Genomic DNA, 16,141 nt, shown 5'->3' on the forward strand with positions numbered 1-16,141 from the left:
TTTTTCTTTTTTTTTTTTTTTTTTTGGGGGGGGGGGGGGTGGCAGCTTTACTAGGCATATTTTTCAGAATGCCATTACTTTGTGCTGAGTGAATGTACATTACATTCTTCTCCCCACTGTCATACTCTATACACTCTATACTCTGTATAGTATGTATACTCTGTTGTATACATACTTGTGCTGCTGCACTCTGTACACTGGACTGTACATTACATACTGCACTTTATACATTAAATACGTTGATACCTGGCCTGCACTATATATCCCAATGGTAATTATAAACCTGGCCCAATTGTTCATTGTGTCAACAGTTGCTGGTTCCTTAATAGTCCCACACATTTTAACAAGGTTCTTCTTTAAGGTAGGCTCTGACAAAGTGTTTGCTCTCTGTCTATAATCTGTGTGCAGAGAAAAATTATGTGTCTGTGAAACTCTTGTTTGTGGCACAGTAAACAAAGAGACCTGATCACAAGGGCCTGGCAGCAAAAGGCCTAAACCCCTTCTGCCTAAAGTAATCCTCTTCAAGAAGAGCCTAATCATTCACCTGCAGTCAAAGGCACTTTTATTAGTCCTGTCTTAATTATAAAAAAGATCTTCAACTGCTAAATCAATTTGAGAGGAAATCACTGTTTGAAGGTCAACAGATCAGTGGCTCACTCCAACATTTTAAGGTTATTAGACGAAAGGATGATTCCTCCCTTACTCTTCCCCTGGGCCACATCACGATAAATACCAATTGTAAAAACACCTGCACAAGTATCTGCATGACTTTGACCTTCCTACCATGTCCTTGAGTGTCAATTTACATATGTGCAGTGCATGTGTTGGATTAGGACAGGATGCACAATTTGTATCAATGCAGTGCACCACAATGCACTATAATGTGAATCTGGAATCTGGCCATCAAGTCTAAGATGTATATAGCAGCATTGACCTTACAGTTATGTTTTCAATCACATTTGATTGCTTACACTGACTTCACTTGGCTGTTTTGCTGAGGGCACAATAGCTTTAAAAACAACAGTTATTTTTTTTTTTTTTTTGTAAGATATGAAACAAAAAAAATCTTCCTGCCTTTGTAGCATCCTTTTATTTAATTTATAATGGATACAATATACTAAACAACTTTTCTTGATAATCTGTCACTGCCTGTGGTTTATCAGGAATGATTGCTTAGAGATACAGTACTAATAACTCTTTAAAAAAACTTTTTCTTAAGCTACACCTGAATCTGGTAATACAATATAATACAAATAACTACATTATAGAAAGCTATGTTGACCTATTTGCAAAGTTAATAAAGTTGAAGAGAGACACATTTACATCTGGCTCATAAAAAGTGGTATAATTTCTTTAACTCACCTCCTCCTTTTCTGCACTCTGTAAATCTCTCCATTCTTCAATTGGTTGACCAAGGTCTACTGTATTCATGGGGACTTTTATCTCTCCAATTATGTCATGTTTGGAAAAGCGGTCAAAGTCATATATGGCCATAACCAAGGTTTTTCCACCAAGCTCTTGATATGGAATCTATAACAATATAGAAAATGTTACTGAAACATTTTTCTATCGGCATATAATATTTCTACTGCTGATACTTCTCAGTCCACAGTACATGATTTCATTGTGTATCTAAATCCAAAAGGAAAATGTTATATGTTGCTGCTTACCAGTCCTTAGATGTGGTGGCTGTATTAGATTTATTTTTTCAGCCTTTTTTTTCCTTTTACTATTATCTGGTAATCCTGTCCTGTCCTAGGGTAAGAATGCTGACTCTCGGTACTGTATCCATGAGGGCCAGTGTTGTCACCCTAGAACAGGAAATATATTAGAACTACAGAATACCTTCCCTTCCCTATAACATAGGGGAAGGTGTTACGTAGTACTAATACACTACCTGATAACATTGTTTGAGATAAGACTGCAGAGAGTGCAGGACAGCACTGGATTTCTGGCAGGATCATCAGTTATTATTGAAAAGACATAACAAAATGCTTTAAACTGTATATGTAACAGACTAAAAAGGAGCAAAAAAGGAAAATTCATGGATACAGTTTACATAACAGGAAGAAGAATGAGAATTCACTCCCCAGAAGGTATGTGGCTGTTTTTTGTGCCTCAGGAGAGGCACATATTTCCAATTCAATGCCTCCCCAAGCATATGCATTCCAGCAAAGCCGTTCCAGCATATGGCACCCGGGAATCCTAAGAGTCAGCCCTGTAGAATCAGGACACTTGAAATGTTATGCTTTATGCTACCCCCTCAGTGGCACTGTGCCCTAGGCCATGACCCATGTGGCTTAAGAGCAAATCCGGCCCTATGTTTCTTGAGAGCTTGATCACACCATCTACAGACCAGGCCTTGATGTGTTTCTGCAAATGTGGTCATGCACATTTTTGACACATTTTAATCGGTTCCAGTGCAGTTTTTCTCATCTCAATTGGTTATGCTTGTGTTTTAGGTGCATTCAATTGCGTTTTTATGCGTTCAAGACCAAAATTGCAGCATGGTGTACTTTTTTTAAAAGCTCCGGAACTGAATGCAATGGTGTGATCTACCCTAATTTCTACCATTGGAATTATTGTGTATGCGTCTTTGGTTTAGAAAAAAAACGTTTTGGATCAGGTCTGGAAATGGTGTGAACAAGCCCTGAGAGTGGCTAAAAGTTTACTAAACCTTAAAAGTAAATGTCTCATTGAAGATGGGATTCAGGGTCTTCCGATGAACTTTAGTCTCATGCTTCTTCTTCTTATCTGGTAAAAAGAAAATCTTCACATAGGGATCTGATGTTCCTCCCATGTCCAGCGCCGGTAATTCTGTAGCTTGTATGACACCAACTTGCATCTACAAATAAAACAAAACTAGAAATTATAAGCATTTTTAATTTGCATGCCAAGTGATACAACTGAATAAAATGTAAGATAAAACAGGTTATTGCATTATAAACAAGAGTGCCATAATAATTATGTCACCTTTAGAACTGCTAATCCTGTTTTATATCAAGATCTATGTGCAGAAAATACAAGTTTAGGTAACTGGGGGTAAAGAAGTAGGAAAATCATGGACATCCCTTAACCAATCAGGAAATGCTGGATAAAATTCAACATTAGAAAAAGGATTACCAATTCCAGGGCATGTATAACAATGACTGAGGAAGACATTCACAAGTTTTCAAGATGATGAATCAATTAGGTGCTGGGACTTCAACAATTATTCATTCAAAACACCAAAAAAAACAAAAATATCAGGTGGGCTGTGCTAATATGGCTGCTCACATGGAACAAGGTTCCCCTGTGGTGGGTGCCGAGAACGTGACCTTATTAAGCAGCAAGCTACAGATTTATTTGACTCTTTTACTGAATTTATTGAGAAGTTTCAAAGATACTGAGCCCTGCTGAAGGGGAGTATGTTTAGGCCTAGAAACTGGCTGTTTTATAGGACTCTTTCACCATTTGGTTTGACTATATTATATATGTGCACGCTTTGATTTACAAGTTTCCAGGTAAGATTATGGGATTTTACTTTGGGGATATGACCATAAATATTACAGGCTGCACACTAGCATGTAAGTTGCATCAAAAAGTGTGGATCTTGCAAACGACACAGGTAACTGAACAGTGGTGGCACTTTAAACAATGTAGTAAAAATAATAATTTGCAGTACTGCCTGATGCAAAAAAGGGAACCTTGTATATAAAGCTATTATGTATTACTTATATAATCTTTAAATGTACTTTTACATAAAACTAGTATAAGTATTCAAATCTGCTTTGCAATAGGCTTGTTATTAAAGTGTCAGAAGGTTGAATTGTTAAACGTCTTTAGCAAGGATCTTTACAATTGCTCAATTAGAAACATAAGCGACTAGTGGCCACCCTGAGGACTTGCATTCAGGCGGCCAGCTGGACAGGATTGTTGTAGATGATAGAAGATGCCTTGGTACCTGATTATTCTGAAAGTCATAATCCAAGGAAAATTGAAGCTTTCCAAGCTTCTCTTCTTCCTTTTCTTCCTCCTCTTTGTCTTCTCCTTCTGTTAGGCCAGTTTCTGCATCATCATCGTCATCCTGCAGAATCTGCCAAGAGAAACAGATATCACGTGCCTGCCTTAGAGATTGTGGACCATATTAAAAAATAGCTTTTTAAACTGTATTTAAATTTCTACACAGTCAAAAAGCAATTATATTATCATAGGTCTAAATTTCAAACAACTAAAATTAATATGCAAAACAACATCTCACCTCAAAATGTCTACATATTACTTATAGAAAACATTACCAATTTCTTTAATTGCTGAACTTTCTTGCAATCAGTGGTTAAAGTACAGCTGTCAAGACACCCATATGCAGGAGATGATTGTCACCCAAACTTCTAGGCAATGGATGAATCAGAAACAATCATCCATTGTGTGGACACCTCTCATCATGTCAAGACACCCCAGATTAACGACTATAACAATGCATTGGTCACAATTTTTCCATGCGTTTGCTATTGTTCACTTAAAATGATTTATAAACAAGCACATTCAGCACATTCAGTAGAAGCATGCATATTTATGAAGTGATCATTCTTCAGAATTAACCATTTGCTTTTAGAACTCCGACCACCATCTAATGCCTATGGTATCTTTAATCATCAACTTTCAGACTTTTCAAATGGAGACAGAAAAGATAAAGATTCTGAAAGTGAAATGTGCTATTGCAATATTCTTTGTTGAAGTGAACTGTTAACCCTTTCAAGCCACCGTGCTTTCTTTGAACATGCATGTTTAATTAGAATCTGTCACAAAGCAAAATGACAGCAAATCTGCTGGTGAAGTTTTGCTATTATCTGTCTTATGGGCTGCACACCTGTTTGAAGGCACCTAAGTCGCTCACAGTAAAGCTGCAATGTACCGTATACATCATTCAGAACAGCTAGCCCTATAACTGCTCAGAAGACAGAAGCACTGCAAGACGGTTAATCAACACTAATGAATGTGCAGCAGGAGATACATTTCTGTATGTTGGGTTTTCCAATGGCCTCTGCTCATAAAGAGTAGTAAGGCTGACTAAATTCCAGCCGATGTATTTAAATTTAAGTATATTTGTAGGTATATTTGGGTTTTGTAGCCCAGGATCATAAAATGTCACCTCTAAAAGATGTTTTGTTAATTTCAGCATTAGTATTGTGCCGTTTTTGAGCTTCCACTATCACAGATGTCCTGATCCACTAAACGGTGAAGGGCAGGTGATATTCCAGAACTCATTTACTCTCCTAGTTCTGGGTGCAGTTATACCTGTGGATCTTGGGAATTATACACTATATATACACACCATACAGCCATCTAGAAAAGTTCATACAAGTTATGTTATATTTCATTAAGCTTCTCAGGTTATCATTGAAAAGATGTCCAGTGTAACAAACCAAAAAGACCGCCCAGATTATTTACCGTTAAATGTGCCTTTACAATATATTTTAGTAAACCATATTATATTTGATTCAAGGTACCAATACATTTTTTATAGCAACTGCAAAGTGCTGACCACCAAAACACATCATTTACACTATATCAGGATAGGAGTCTAGATTTAAAGATACCCATTAGGAATACCTCGGATACACTGGAGGTAATCTAGTGGTGCAGATGCCCTCACTATCAGCAAAGAAGGCCATATAATATACCTGCATAAAATGTATACTTTATATCAGCAAATGAGGTGTACACAGATGACCAGCAGAGGAGCCAAAGTTGCAGAGTGCATTTATTTCATGCAAGATATAAATATCAGAACAGGAGACAAACTACAGATAGATACAGCAGCCTTGGTCAGATCATAAAACAGTTACATTTATGCCTGAAGATCTGCCAAAATGATATAGCAAGATTATAGCTCAATAATGTTTGCACAGAGTTAGCCAAAAGGTAAAAAAGCAACTTCCTCTTAGTTTACATGAATGATTCTATATTTTCTATTCTCAAATGTTATGCTATCAGTGCTGGCTGCTTCCAGTGATGAAATTTCCATTGTCTGTTAATTATTCTGTTAATTGATAAGTACCAATCTACATTGTCTGTTGGTATTCAAGGCTTTATTTATTTCCTATGTTAGGACACCATCTTGTGGATACTCACAGTAAGGCACCTGCAGAAGTGCCGACTTTCATAGGAAAGAGGCTGTCTTAGGCTGGGCACACACCTTACAACCATCGCAAGACTGTTGTCTTGCGATGGTTGTAAGGTAATTTAAAAAACATAAGATCTGCCTATCTTGGACAGGCAGATCGTACTTGCGATGACCGCAATGCCGAACGGGCAGTGTGTGCTTGCGCACACCGGCCCGTCCGGCTTTTATCTTACAAACATGCTACACACCCGCCGAACATCGTACGATTCTCGGTGGGTTTTCGAACATGTTTGTAAGATAAAAGTCGTGCGACCTTACAGTAGTAGAGGTCGCACGGCTTCCACACACCTTACGATAATCGTATGATCGCGGGATTATCGTACGATTATCGCAAGGTGTGTGGGCACCTTTAGCAATGTCATAAAATGTTTTCTAAACTGGTCTGAAATTATACTGTGGATTCAAGAAAAATGGGTCCAAAGAACTCAATTTGCAGATCCTGCAGATAAAACACCAGGCCGTCCCTAACTAAATGATAAATCAAGTGCTTTTACATACCCTTCAGACAGGTATTAGGCTTCATGACTTGCTCTGCTTGAACAATATAATAATAGTCTGCAGTGAGGGGACTTGACTCCAGGATTGTCAAAATATACACCTTCTTTTCAGTTAATGTTGATAATCCCTTTATTTTAGGAAGTGTAATATGTACTGTTGACAGCAAGTTTATTGACATGGTTTATGTGTGCCAGGGATAGTCTCATTACAGTAACAATTATCAGAAAAATAAACATTGGAGACATGAACTTTACCTTATTAATACATGCTTTTGCTTATGATTAAATGAAAACAAGCCATGCCCTACACAAAACACTCATCTGTGTATATAAATTACCTCTGGATTGCTAGTCATAAATATGGCAAACAATATCATGTTGTTTATTTAAAAAGAAAACAAAATATATATATATATAAAGTTTAGAAAAAAATAAATAAAAATGAAATATAAAAAAACTAATTAAAAAGGTTAGAAAAAAATAATTTTCAGTTTCAGCCTGACACTTTTTTACATTTTCGGCTCTGTATGAGTCTACTGCTTCCGCTGTAATAGTGAAGGAATCTGGGCAGCTCACTCTCTTCTTCCACCCTTTCCCATTACAGAATTATTTTCAAAGAATGCAAAGCTTTTCTGTAAGTGAAGGAGGCAGATCCTATCATTCATATGCCACTCTTCCACTCACAGAATGCCTTGCATTTTGTGAAAAGTAAGGAATTCTGTGAATGGGCAAGTGAGTAGAAGGGGAAGGTGAGAGATGCCTATTCCTTCACTGTTACAGCTAAATTAGTTAACTCATACAGTGCCAAAATTCACCACTGTAAAAAGGATCCAGCATCAATGGAGTGAGGATTTCTACAGTAACCATCATCCAGCAGGACATAGGACTTATTTCATTAGAGGTAAGTTATAGCCCTGCTGCTGTATAACTGAAAATCTATTTAGTTTTTTTTTTTTTACAAAACGTCACCTTTATTCACTGCAAGTAATATATATTCGTATAGTATATTTAAGTGTCCCTCTTGTTATCCAAATTCCCAAGAGCACTGCAAACCTCTACAGGCCACCTGGAAAGTAAATATGGATAATCACAGCAAACAAATCAGTGATTCATTAGTTTTTAATCCCCCTGACCAACAGCATGTAGATTAATCCTATTTGTAGAAAATCTTGCAATTTCGGAATCCAGGAGATTGTAATTAATAGGCAGTAAAATGCTATGCAAATTGCAGAGGTCTGCATGCATATATAATGGAGAAACAAAACATTTGCTGTTCACTCATTTGTCAGTTCAGGTTGTCTTCAAACCAGTTTGCTCATCCTTAAACAGTAACATGCACATGTGACCGCTCATCCTTAAACAGTTACATGCACATGCAGTCAAAGATTGCCAGAAAAAGCTAAAATCTATATTTCTAATCACACTTTAACCATACATGGTTGTTGAGTTGAGCAAAATGTACTAATGCACTGCTGGATTATACAAATTAAGCTAGGAAAGGTATGAACAAATGCTATGAAGAAAATTTTAAAATAGCATGCTATAAAAGTGTAACCCCCCCACAAATGTTAAAATGTCATATGCAAGGTAGGGCAATGAGATAATAACCCTTGTAGATTCTGAGGTCTATCACCTTTGCTTGTACACGCTTTTAACATATCCGCTGTGTTCAGTGGGATGTGTTCTTGGTACCATGAGTGTCCTGTAGTTACAGTTTCTTACAGTTATCTACAGACTCAACAAGTGTCCCACAGATAAAAATTTACATTTATTTACAGTTGAAAACTGTATAACAAGCAGAGGTCCTTTTAAAAGCTCGCACCAGCATAAGGAAACAAGGTGGGTAATAAAGGCTATTTGCAAAATGTGAGAATCCCATTGCCATGCCTTACAATATCACATCTGCCAGCAGGATGCTGTTGATGATTAAAGCACAGAAAAGTACTGACTTTTGTCATGCCTTATACACCCTTATTATTGCTTTCACTGTTTTCAGTTATCAAAAATTAAATTAAATTATTTCCTTTGACAGTCCAGTCATGCATATGCACTTACCAACACAGACAGTTATTCAGCAAGAAGAACATATAGACATCAGTTGTGGATAGTAGAAAAAGACAGGGAAGCAAGAAAAAGAGAGGAAAAGGAGGTGCAATTAGCGTTCTTTAAGTCTGTTATGATTCTGTAGAAGTTATAGCCATATATTAAGGGATATGTTAAGTTTGCTATTTGAATTGTCAGAGTTGCACAAGATTGAGAAAGGCAATGTAATTTATAAACTGTTTAAGCGGATAACAGCCAATCGTTTGCAGGACACACAGTGCTTCCTACCCATTTCAAAGCTCTTCCACCAATTCACATGAAGAGAACAGAGAAGGTTAGCCCACCCTTTTACAAAAAAAATTATCTGATTATTACCTATTGCTTACTGTGGTTTTAAAAAAGCAGAGTATATTGAGAAGAGAACTTTGATCCAAGCCTCTTTGTGCAAAATGTATGGTTAGGAGAGTGCTTGATATTCTGCATTGCTATCCCATTTGTATATTGTGTTTTTACCTGCCCTCCAGATCCTTTCATGTCCTTCATGTTGAGAGCATTTTTCATTCCCTTTCCTTTCTCTTTCTTTCCTTTCTTCTTTTTGCAGCAACATTTCTTACAAATACAGAAGCAGCACGTGATGATCAGCAAGCCTGCTACCACTGCTATGGCTATGATGGCCCAAGGAGGTACTACAAGTAAGAAGTGATAAAGAAAGTATATGAAAATAAAATATTATCATACATTCTATGGTCACCTGCCATCTTCTAACTTTTTCTCGAAAATTTTACCTATTTAATCTGCAGTTCATGTTTCCAAATGCAAAATAATGCATTTAGGGAAAAAGAATCCTCTGATAGAGGACAATGTAGAGGGTACAGTGTTGGCCAGAACTACAGAGGAAAAAGATTTGGGGGTGCTTATTCAGATGACTTAAAAATTAGAAAACTGTATGGCCAGGCGGTGGGGAAAGTGAATAGAATTCTGATGTGCGGCACTTGAGGAATCAGCAACAGCATCATGAAGGAGGTCCTGATTTCTCTATATAGATCTTTAGTTATATCTCATTTCGAATACTGTTTCCATTTCTGGAGACGTCACTTACATAAAGGTATTGAAAAGATAGAACAAATCCAGAAATGTGCAACAAAAATTATAAAAGGTCTGAGGGGTTAAACGGATCAGGAGAGACTGAAGGAACTTAATATATACAAACTTGATGAAAGAAGGGAAAGGGGGACATGATTGAAACATTTTAAATACACCAATGGTGTGAATAAGGTTCAAGGGGCAGTATTTTGAATATGAAGCTAAGATCAAGAACACAGGGACATTACCTCAAACCAGCCGGAAGAAAGTTCAAAACTAACCTAATTATTTCACAAAAAAATATTTGGTGCTTGGAACAGACTTCCAGCACAGGTAGGGAGTCAGTCAAAAGTGAGTGAATTTAAACATGCTTTGGGACAAACATAGATCTATAATTAGACAAAAAGGTTAAAAAAAGAAAATATCAAAAAAAGGGCAGATTAAATTGTTTACTCGGTCTTGTTCTGCTGTCACGCTATGTTTCTAGTCTGTTATGAACAGTAGTTCATAAATCTGAGTGAAAAGTATAGTAAACTATAGGGATAGTGCATATAACCTGTGACCCTAAGCTCAGTGTTGACATCCCACACAGGCCTTGCAATGTTTAGTTTGGGTTTAGAAAGCAGGCAAAATTATATTTATAACAAATAAAGATCAGAGGAATCTGCATTTTTAGACCTCGTATCAGAGCCAGGTTAAAGAGTCACATGAAGAGATGTCTCTGCGGTGGTCTGTATATTCACCCCCATCTGATATTAGCTACATCCCACACAGGCCTTGCAATGTTTAGTTTGGGTTTAGAAAGCAGGCAAAATTATATTTATAACAAATAAAGAGTAGAGGAATCTGCATTTTTAGACCCCCGAAACATGTTGCCTAGCATCAAGCTGGCGCCTCATAACCTGGAAGGGCCTTTCTTGCAGAGAAGCTAGGATGCCACATGGCATTGATCTCTGCGCTGTTCACTGGTGGTTCCAGACAGCTACCTATTCCACCTTGCTGAGCACTAAAACACATCATGCCCCGTCTCCTCTTCCATACAGCCCTACTGCTGGTTACATAAGAGCTGTTTGCAGCAAGTCCTCTCCAGATTTAATAACAGGCTGGTGTACATCTTTTCCTCTGTAAATGTATTTTACTCTTTTATTCAATAATATACTGTTTTTTACTACACTTAGATCCATGCGCCCTGTTCTCTTTAGTATATGCCTTGTAAAAAATAATATATAAATGTGGATATGCAACCAAACACCTCATAAGAAACCAGGACAAGACCATCCCTGTTTCATTGCTAGATGCAGATCTCAAACTATTTAACAATGGGACATAATCCTTGAGGATGTTCCTACCCAGTGAAAGAAGCCAACCTCGAAAACTGTAGTAGTGGACCAAAACACTACTTATATGGTATATAACACATTGAAGCTCTACTAAAATATTTTTTTTAGCAGATCATTAACCAGTGCTCAAACTGTGTAAGCTGTGTCTCTAAACACTACTTAACTTTATTAAACCCTACAAAGCAAGCTGCCCATAACCTTAGGGTTTATTCTAGGCTATCTCTGTCGCCTACAATTTGTTAATTCCATAACCCACATCCACTGCAGATAGAGTATCTTATATTAGTATGGGAATTAAATAACACTGATTTAGGCTTCATTCACACTTGCCACTTGCAAAAGAGAGATCTGTCTGCAAAATCTGTCAGGCTAGATTCTTTACTTATGCTTCTAGATGTTTAAAATGACATGCGTTTACTGGCATATACACTGAGTGGCCAGATTATTATGACCACCCCATCAGTACTTCGTTGGGCCACGGGATGACTCCATGAGATTACTTCGTTGGGCCGCCTCGTGACTCCACGAGATGTTGAAAGGTGATGCAAGGAATCTGACACTGCACTGTTGCCCTTCTGTTGTCTTGTACCAGTGTTGCCACTCTCCGTTCTGCCCTAACATTGACTAGTCACTGACAGCCACAATTCGCACGTTCAGACCCAGATTTTCGGCTGACAGTCCAGTCTTTAAACACTTTGACAACAGCTGCTCTTGAATATTTAAGGAATTCTTCTGTTTTGCTGATACTCGCTCCATTACTTGAGCGCCAACAATCATCCCACGTTCAAAGGCTGTTAAATCGCATTGTTTACCCATATCTTCAGAAAAAAATCACTTCTACTGTCGTGGTAAACAACCTGCTTCCCTATTTATAATGGTCTGGCCCTCTAGCAACTTCAGCGCAAAATTATAGCTAATCATAGCTAATTTGCCTACAAACGTCAGGTGGTCATAATAATCTGGCCACTCAGTGTATGTTTAGATGCATCTGTCCTTTGTCCATTGAAACAGTCCATTAGAGTAGCCAATGAGATTTCTGCAAATAAACACGTCTTGAGTTTACATGTGTTTTGGTGCATTTAGAAGTTCAAATCAATTCCTAAACACATCTATTTTTTCTGAGTTTTGGTGGGCGGCCCTCTCCTTGAAGGTTTGTTGTGGTGCCATATTCTTTCCATTTTTTTAATAATGGATTTAACGCTGCTCCGTGGGATGTTCAAAGTTTAGGATATTTTTTTATAACCCAACCCTGATCTGTACATCTCCACAACTTTGTCCCTGACCTGTTTGAAGAGCTCCTTGGTCCTAAGGGGTCACTTGCTTGGTGGTGCAACTTGCTCAGTGGTGTTGCAGACTCTGGGCCTTTCAGAACAGGTGTATCATGTGACACTTAGATTGCACACACCACTTTTCCTTTTTATTTTTAATTTTTTAATTTTTTAAAACAAGTTGTTTTCTTGATTTCACTTCACCATTTGGACTATTTTGTGTATGTCCATTACATGTAATCCAAATAAAAATCCCTTTTGATTCCAGGTGGTAATGCAACAAAATAGGAAAAATGCCAACGGGCTGAATAATTCTATGATCTTAAACAATATTCTCAAACCAACTAGCCTACCCATGCCATCATAGCTGATTTCCTTCATAAAATCAATCTCTCAACCCTTTAATATAGCAGATTCAATTCCTATCCCCTTGAATTTATATTTCTATTCCTAACTTACCTAGCAAAATCCATGACATTATAGGGTATAATTAAATTATAATACAAACAACTCACTCTTACTCCCTACCTGATATATTTACAACATGGAAGTGTCCTCTGGCTCCTGTCTAAAAGAAATGTTAAAAACCGTGGTTGTAGCCATTCCGAAGCCAGACAAAGATCCCTCTTACCCTCAAAACTACTGACCTACCTCACTACTCAATTCAGCGGTAAGGATTATTTCTAAGGCCTTGCCCAACACCTCTTGCACATACGTCCTGATCTAATGGCACCAGATCGGGTTGTATCCATAAAAAGCAAAAACGCGCCAGACAGCACTAGAAGTCTTGTTAATCTTATTAAATACACCAACCCCCAGACAACCCTTTTCTGTTTCTGTCATTAGATGCCAAGAAAGCATTTGACCGATTAGACTGAAGATTCATAAAAGCGCTTCTCTCTAAATCTGTTTTTACACGATTGATACATCTGCTATCATTTCATCATATGCAAACCCTTCTGCCAAGGCTTTCAATGCTGGCATGCTTTTATCAGAATTTCTTATTACTTACTAATGGTATAGGCAAGGAGTGCCTCCTTTTCCCTATTTTTGCTATGGTCATGGAACCACTGGGGGAACATAGTAGAGCCAACCTGAAGGTTAAAAGTTAAGTCCGACATGGTCAACATACAAAATCAGCCTTTTCTGAGTCTTGGTGCAATTTAGCAAAGTCTCTTACTACAAGCTTAACGAGCATACATCTTAAATCCTCCACCTCTGCATTTACAAATTCAGCAGAACTTTCCATACACTTGGGCCCCAATCTCTGTAAAATTCCAAGGGATTCAAATTTCTGTTAACACTTGACAACTCCATAAACTAAACTACAAACCTTTTCCTCATATCCCTACCCCAAGATCTTAAACATCTAGCCGCCCAGGAACTCTTCACAATGGGACACATTTGCATAATTTAAAATGGTTTCCTTGCCTTAACCACAATATTATTCCTTAAAATAGATACCCCCTGCCATCATCATACTTAATCTAACTCTACAATTTACAATTAATCAGTTTATATGGGGTCACAAGAAACCTAGATGTCCAATAATGGTGGAGCCCTTCCCCCAAACAAAATTTGATCAATAAAGGAATGCAGGTTATTACTTACTACTAAAATGCTATTACTGGTGGTGAAAACAGGATCCGCTTTAAAATTCCTTTCTTAGAGTACATCACAGGACACAGTGAGGTAAATTCTTAGACAACTGGATTATGCAGCTACCTTCAGGTGACCGGACACTAGGAAATCAATTATTGCTGTAGGAACAGCCCCCATAAACCCTTTCACTATCAGTCTGCTTCACGCATTACAGAGAGGAACATAATACCAAGGGGAGGATCCTGTGTCCTGTGATGTACCCCATGAAATGGATTTTACAGGTAAGACAAAAATCATCTTTTCTTGATGATACAACACAGGACACAGGGAGCTAAACTCCTAAACCAGTGGAACATCCACAGACATTCAAACAGAAGGGCGTTCAACACAGCAAACCAACAGGCCCAAGAACAATAAAGATCCAAATGGGGAACCACAACAAAAAGTAAGCTCATACTATAGGGCCACCTGTAGAAACTTACAACTGAAACTGGCATCTACAGAGTCCTGAAAATCCACATTGTAGAAACTAACAGAAGGCTAGTTGATGGCCTTACTGATTTGGAAAACTGAAGCCTAAGGCTGAAATGCCCATGAGGTGGTTGTGCACCTGGTGGAATGTGCCTTAATTAGAAAAGGAGGGTTTTCCCTTTGAGCTTGCCTGAGTAATAGCCCTATGAATCCACCTGGCAATGGAGGATTGAAGTCCTCCCTGAGGACCCTCAGGGATGACAAAAAGATCATCAAATTTACAGACAGAAGCGGTGGCAGAGAGGTAAACTCTCACAAACCTAACCACGTCAAAGCAGTGAAGGGAAATCTCCTTTGGATGTTTAGTGTGGTACAGTGAGTTAACTGCACGGTGCTATATGATTAACGCACTGTACTAGTGTGAACTCAAAAACACTGACATACATACACAACCATAGACACAATCTCACACACACACATACATACTAAAAAAATGTTTAATTATGTTGTTTTTTTAGGGTCCATCTAGTCTCCCTACTTTACAAGGACTGGAGTGTATCCTCAGCCTGGGGTTCATAGTGGACTGTTGTGCTGTGATGGAGCTCCATCCATATTTGCATTGCTTGAACAGCTCCCTTGCGTGCCCTGTAGAGGTGTCGGGAGCCAGACTGGGATGTCAATCCGGTCCAGGCACCTCTATAGGACACGTGAGGGAGCTGTAAGCAATGAAAGGTGCGGATGGAGCTCCCTTGCGACCATAGCCCAATCCCATCCCACCTCAAGCAGACACTCGGCGCCAGGAAGCATATTTTGAATGGCTACAAATCTGTCCAGTTTGTTGTTAAAATTGGATGCCAGGGGGTCCATGCCTGGCATCCCATACCAGTCACAAAAGGCCTAAAACACCTCCACCTGGAGGGACCATTCTTCGGGACACAGACTTTAATGGCTTCGGTAGTCCACCTGCCAATTTTTCATGCCTGGAATATACACAGCAGACAGGGCTGGAACCTAATTAAATCTGCTTTGTGTTGAGAAGCATGGCTTCTGGTGCTTCCATGATTGTTTAATCACAGCTCTGGTGTTATTAGACTGGATCCTGGTCGGATGACCCTGCATCTGTGGGGTCCATTGTTGAAGGGACAGCCAAATCGCCCTGAGCTCCAGAATGTTGATCAAGAGCCAAGACTCCAACAACGACCTGGCTCTTTGAACTGAGAGGCTCCCCAGAACTTTGCCCCAGACTGAAAGGCTGTTATCCATCAACAGTACCTTCGAAGATATAGGTAGGAAGGGCATTCCTGATTCCAATGCCAGGTTGGAAACCCATAGGAAAGATCCAACCACAGTCCTGAAGGGTTTGGATAGTCCTCTGAATGCTGTATGATAGAGCGTGTGCTGACTCCTATCTGAGCCCAGGAGATGGTGACAATGTGGGAGGATTCCATCCAGAATATTTTTGTATAGCAGGAACTTTTCAAACTCCGGTATGGGTATTATGAGAGAGGAGCTGATCCAATGCAGCGAAGCAATCCACCCATCTCTGGGGAAACTTGGGCAGAGATGAAAACAGGAAATGAGGGAGAGGAAGAGCTCAAAGCTGCTTTTTGTATCCCCTGGCCCAATGCTTTCAACCCAGGCATAACGAACTGAGAAGGCTGACCGATGTTT

The 16,141-nt window shown here is 38.7% G+C and overlaps 1 protein-coding gene across 2 annotated transcripts in view; it reads right to left on the bottom strand.

Moving 5' to 3' along the window:
• Window positions 1-16,141, bottom strand: part of LOC108792794 (synaptotagmin-2-like) — a 50,930-nt gene that overhangs the window by 8,246 nt on the left and 26,543 nt on the right. The window contains exons 3-6 of one of the 2 annotated variants that reach the window (XM_018563651.1): window positions 9,220-9,392; window positions 3,944-4,066; window positions 2,678-2,845; window positions 1,363-1,530 (exon numbers count right to left, since the gene is read on the bottom strand). In XM_018563651.1, the coding sequence (XP_018419153.1) occupies window positions 1,363-1,530; window positions 2,678-2,845; window positions 3,944-4,066; window positions 9,220-9,392 (632 nt within the window). Of the gene's footprint in view, window positions 1-1,362; window positions 1,531-2,677; window positions 2,846-3,943; window positions 4,076-9,219; window positions 9,393-16,141 lie in introns of both variants that reach the window. The other variant, XM_018563652.1, reaches the window with a different exon arrangement.

Source organism: Nanorana parkeri, unplaced genomic scaffold, assembly GCF_000935625.1.
Source record: "Nanorana parkeri isolate BGI_ZX_2015 unplaced genomic scaffold, ASM93562v1 scaffold683, whole genome shotgun sequence".
Lineage (NCBI taxonomy): Eukaryota > Metazoa > Chordata > Amphibia > Anura > Dicroglossidae > Nanorana > Nanorana parkeri.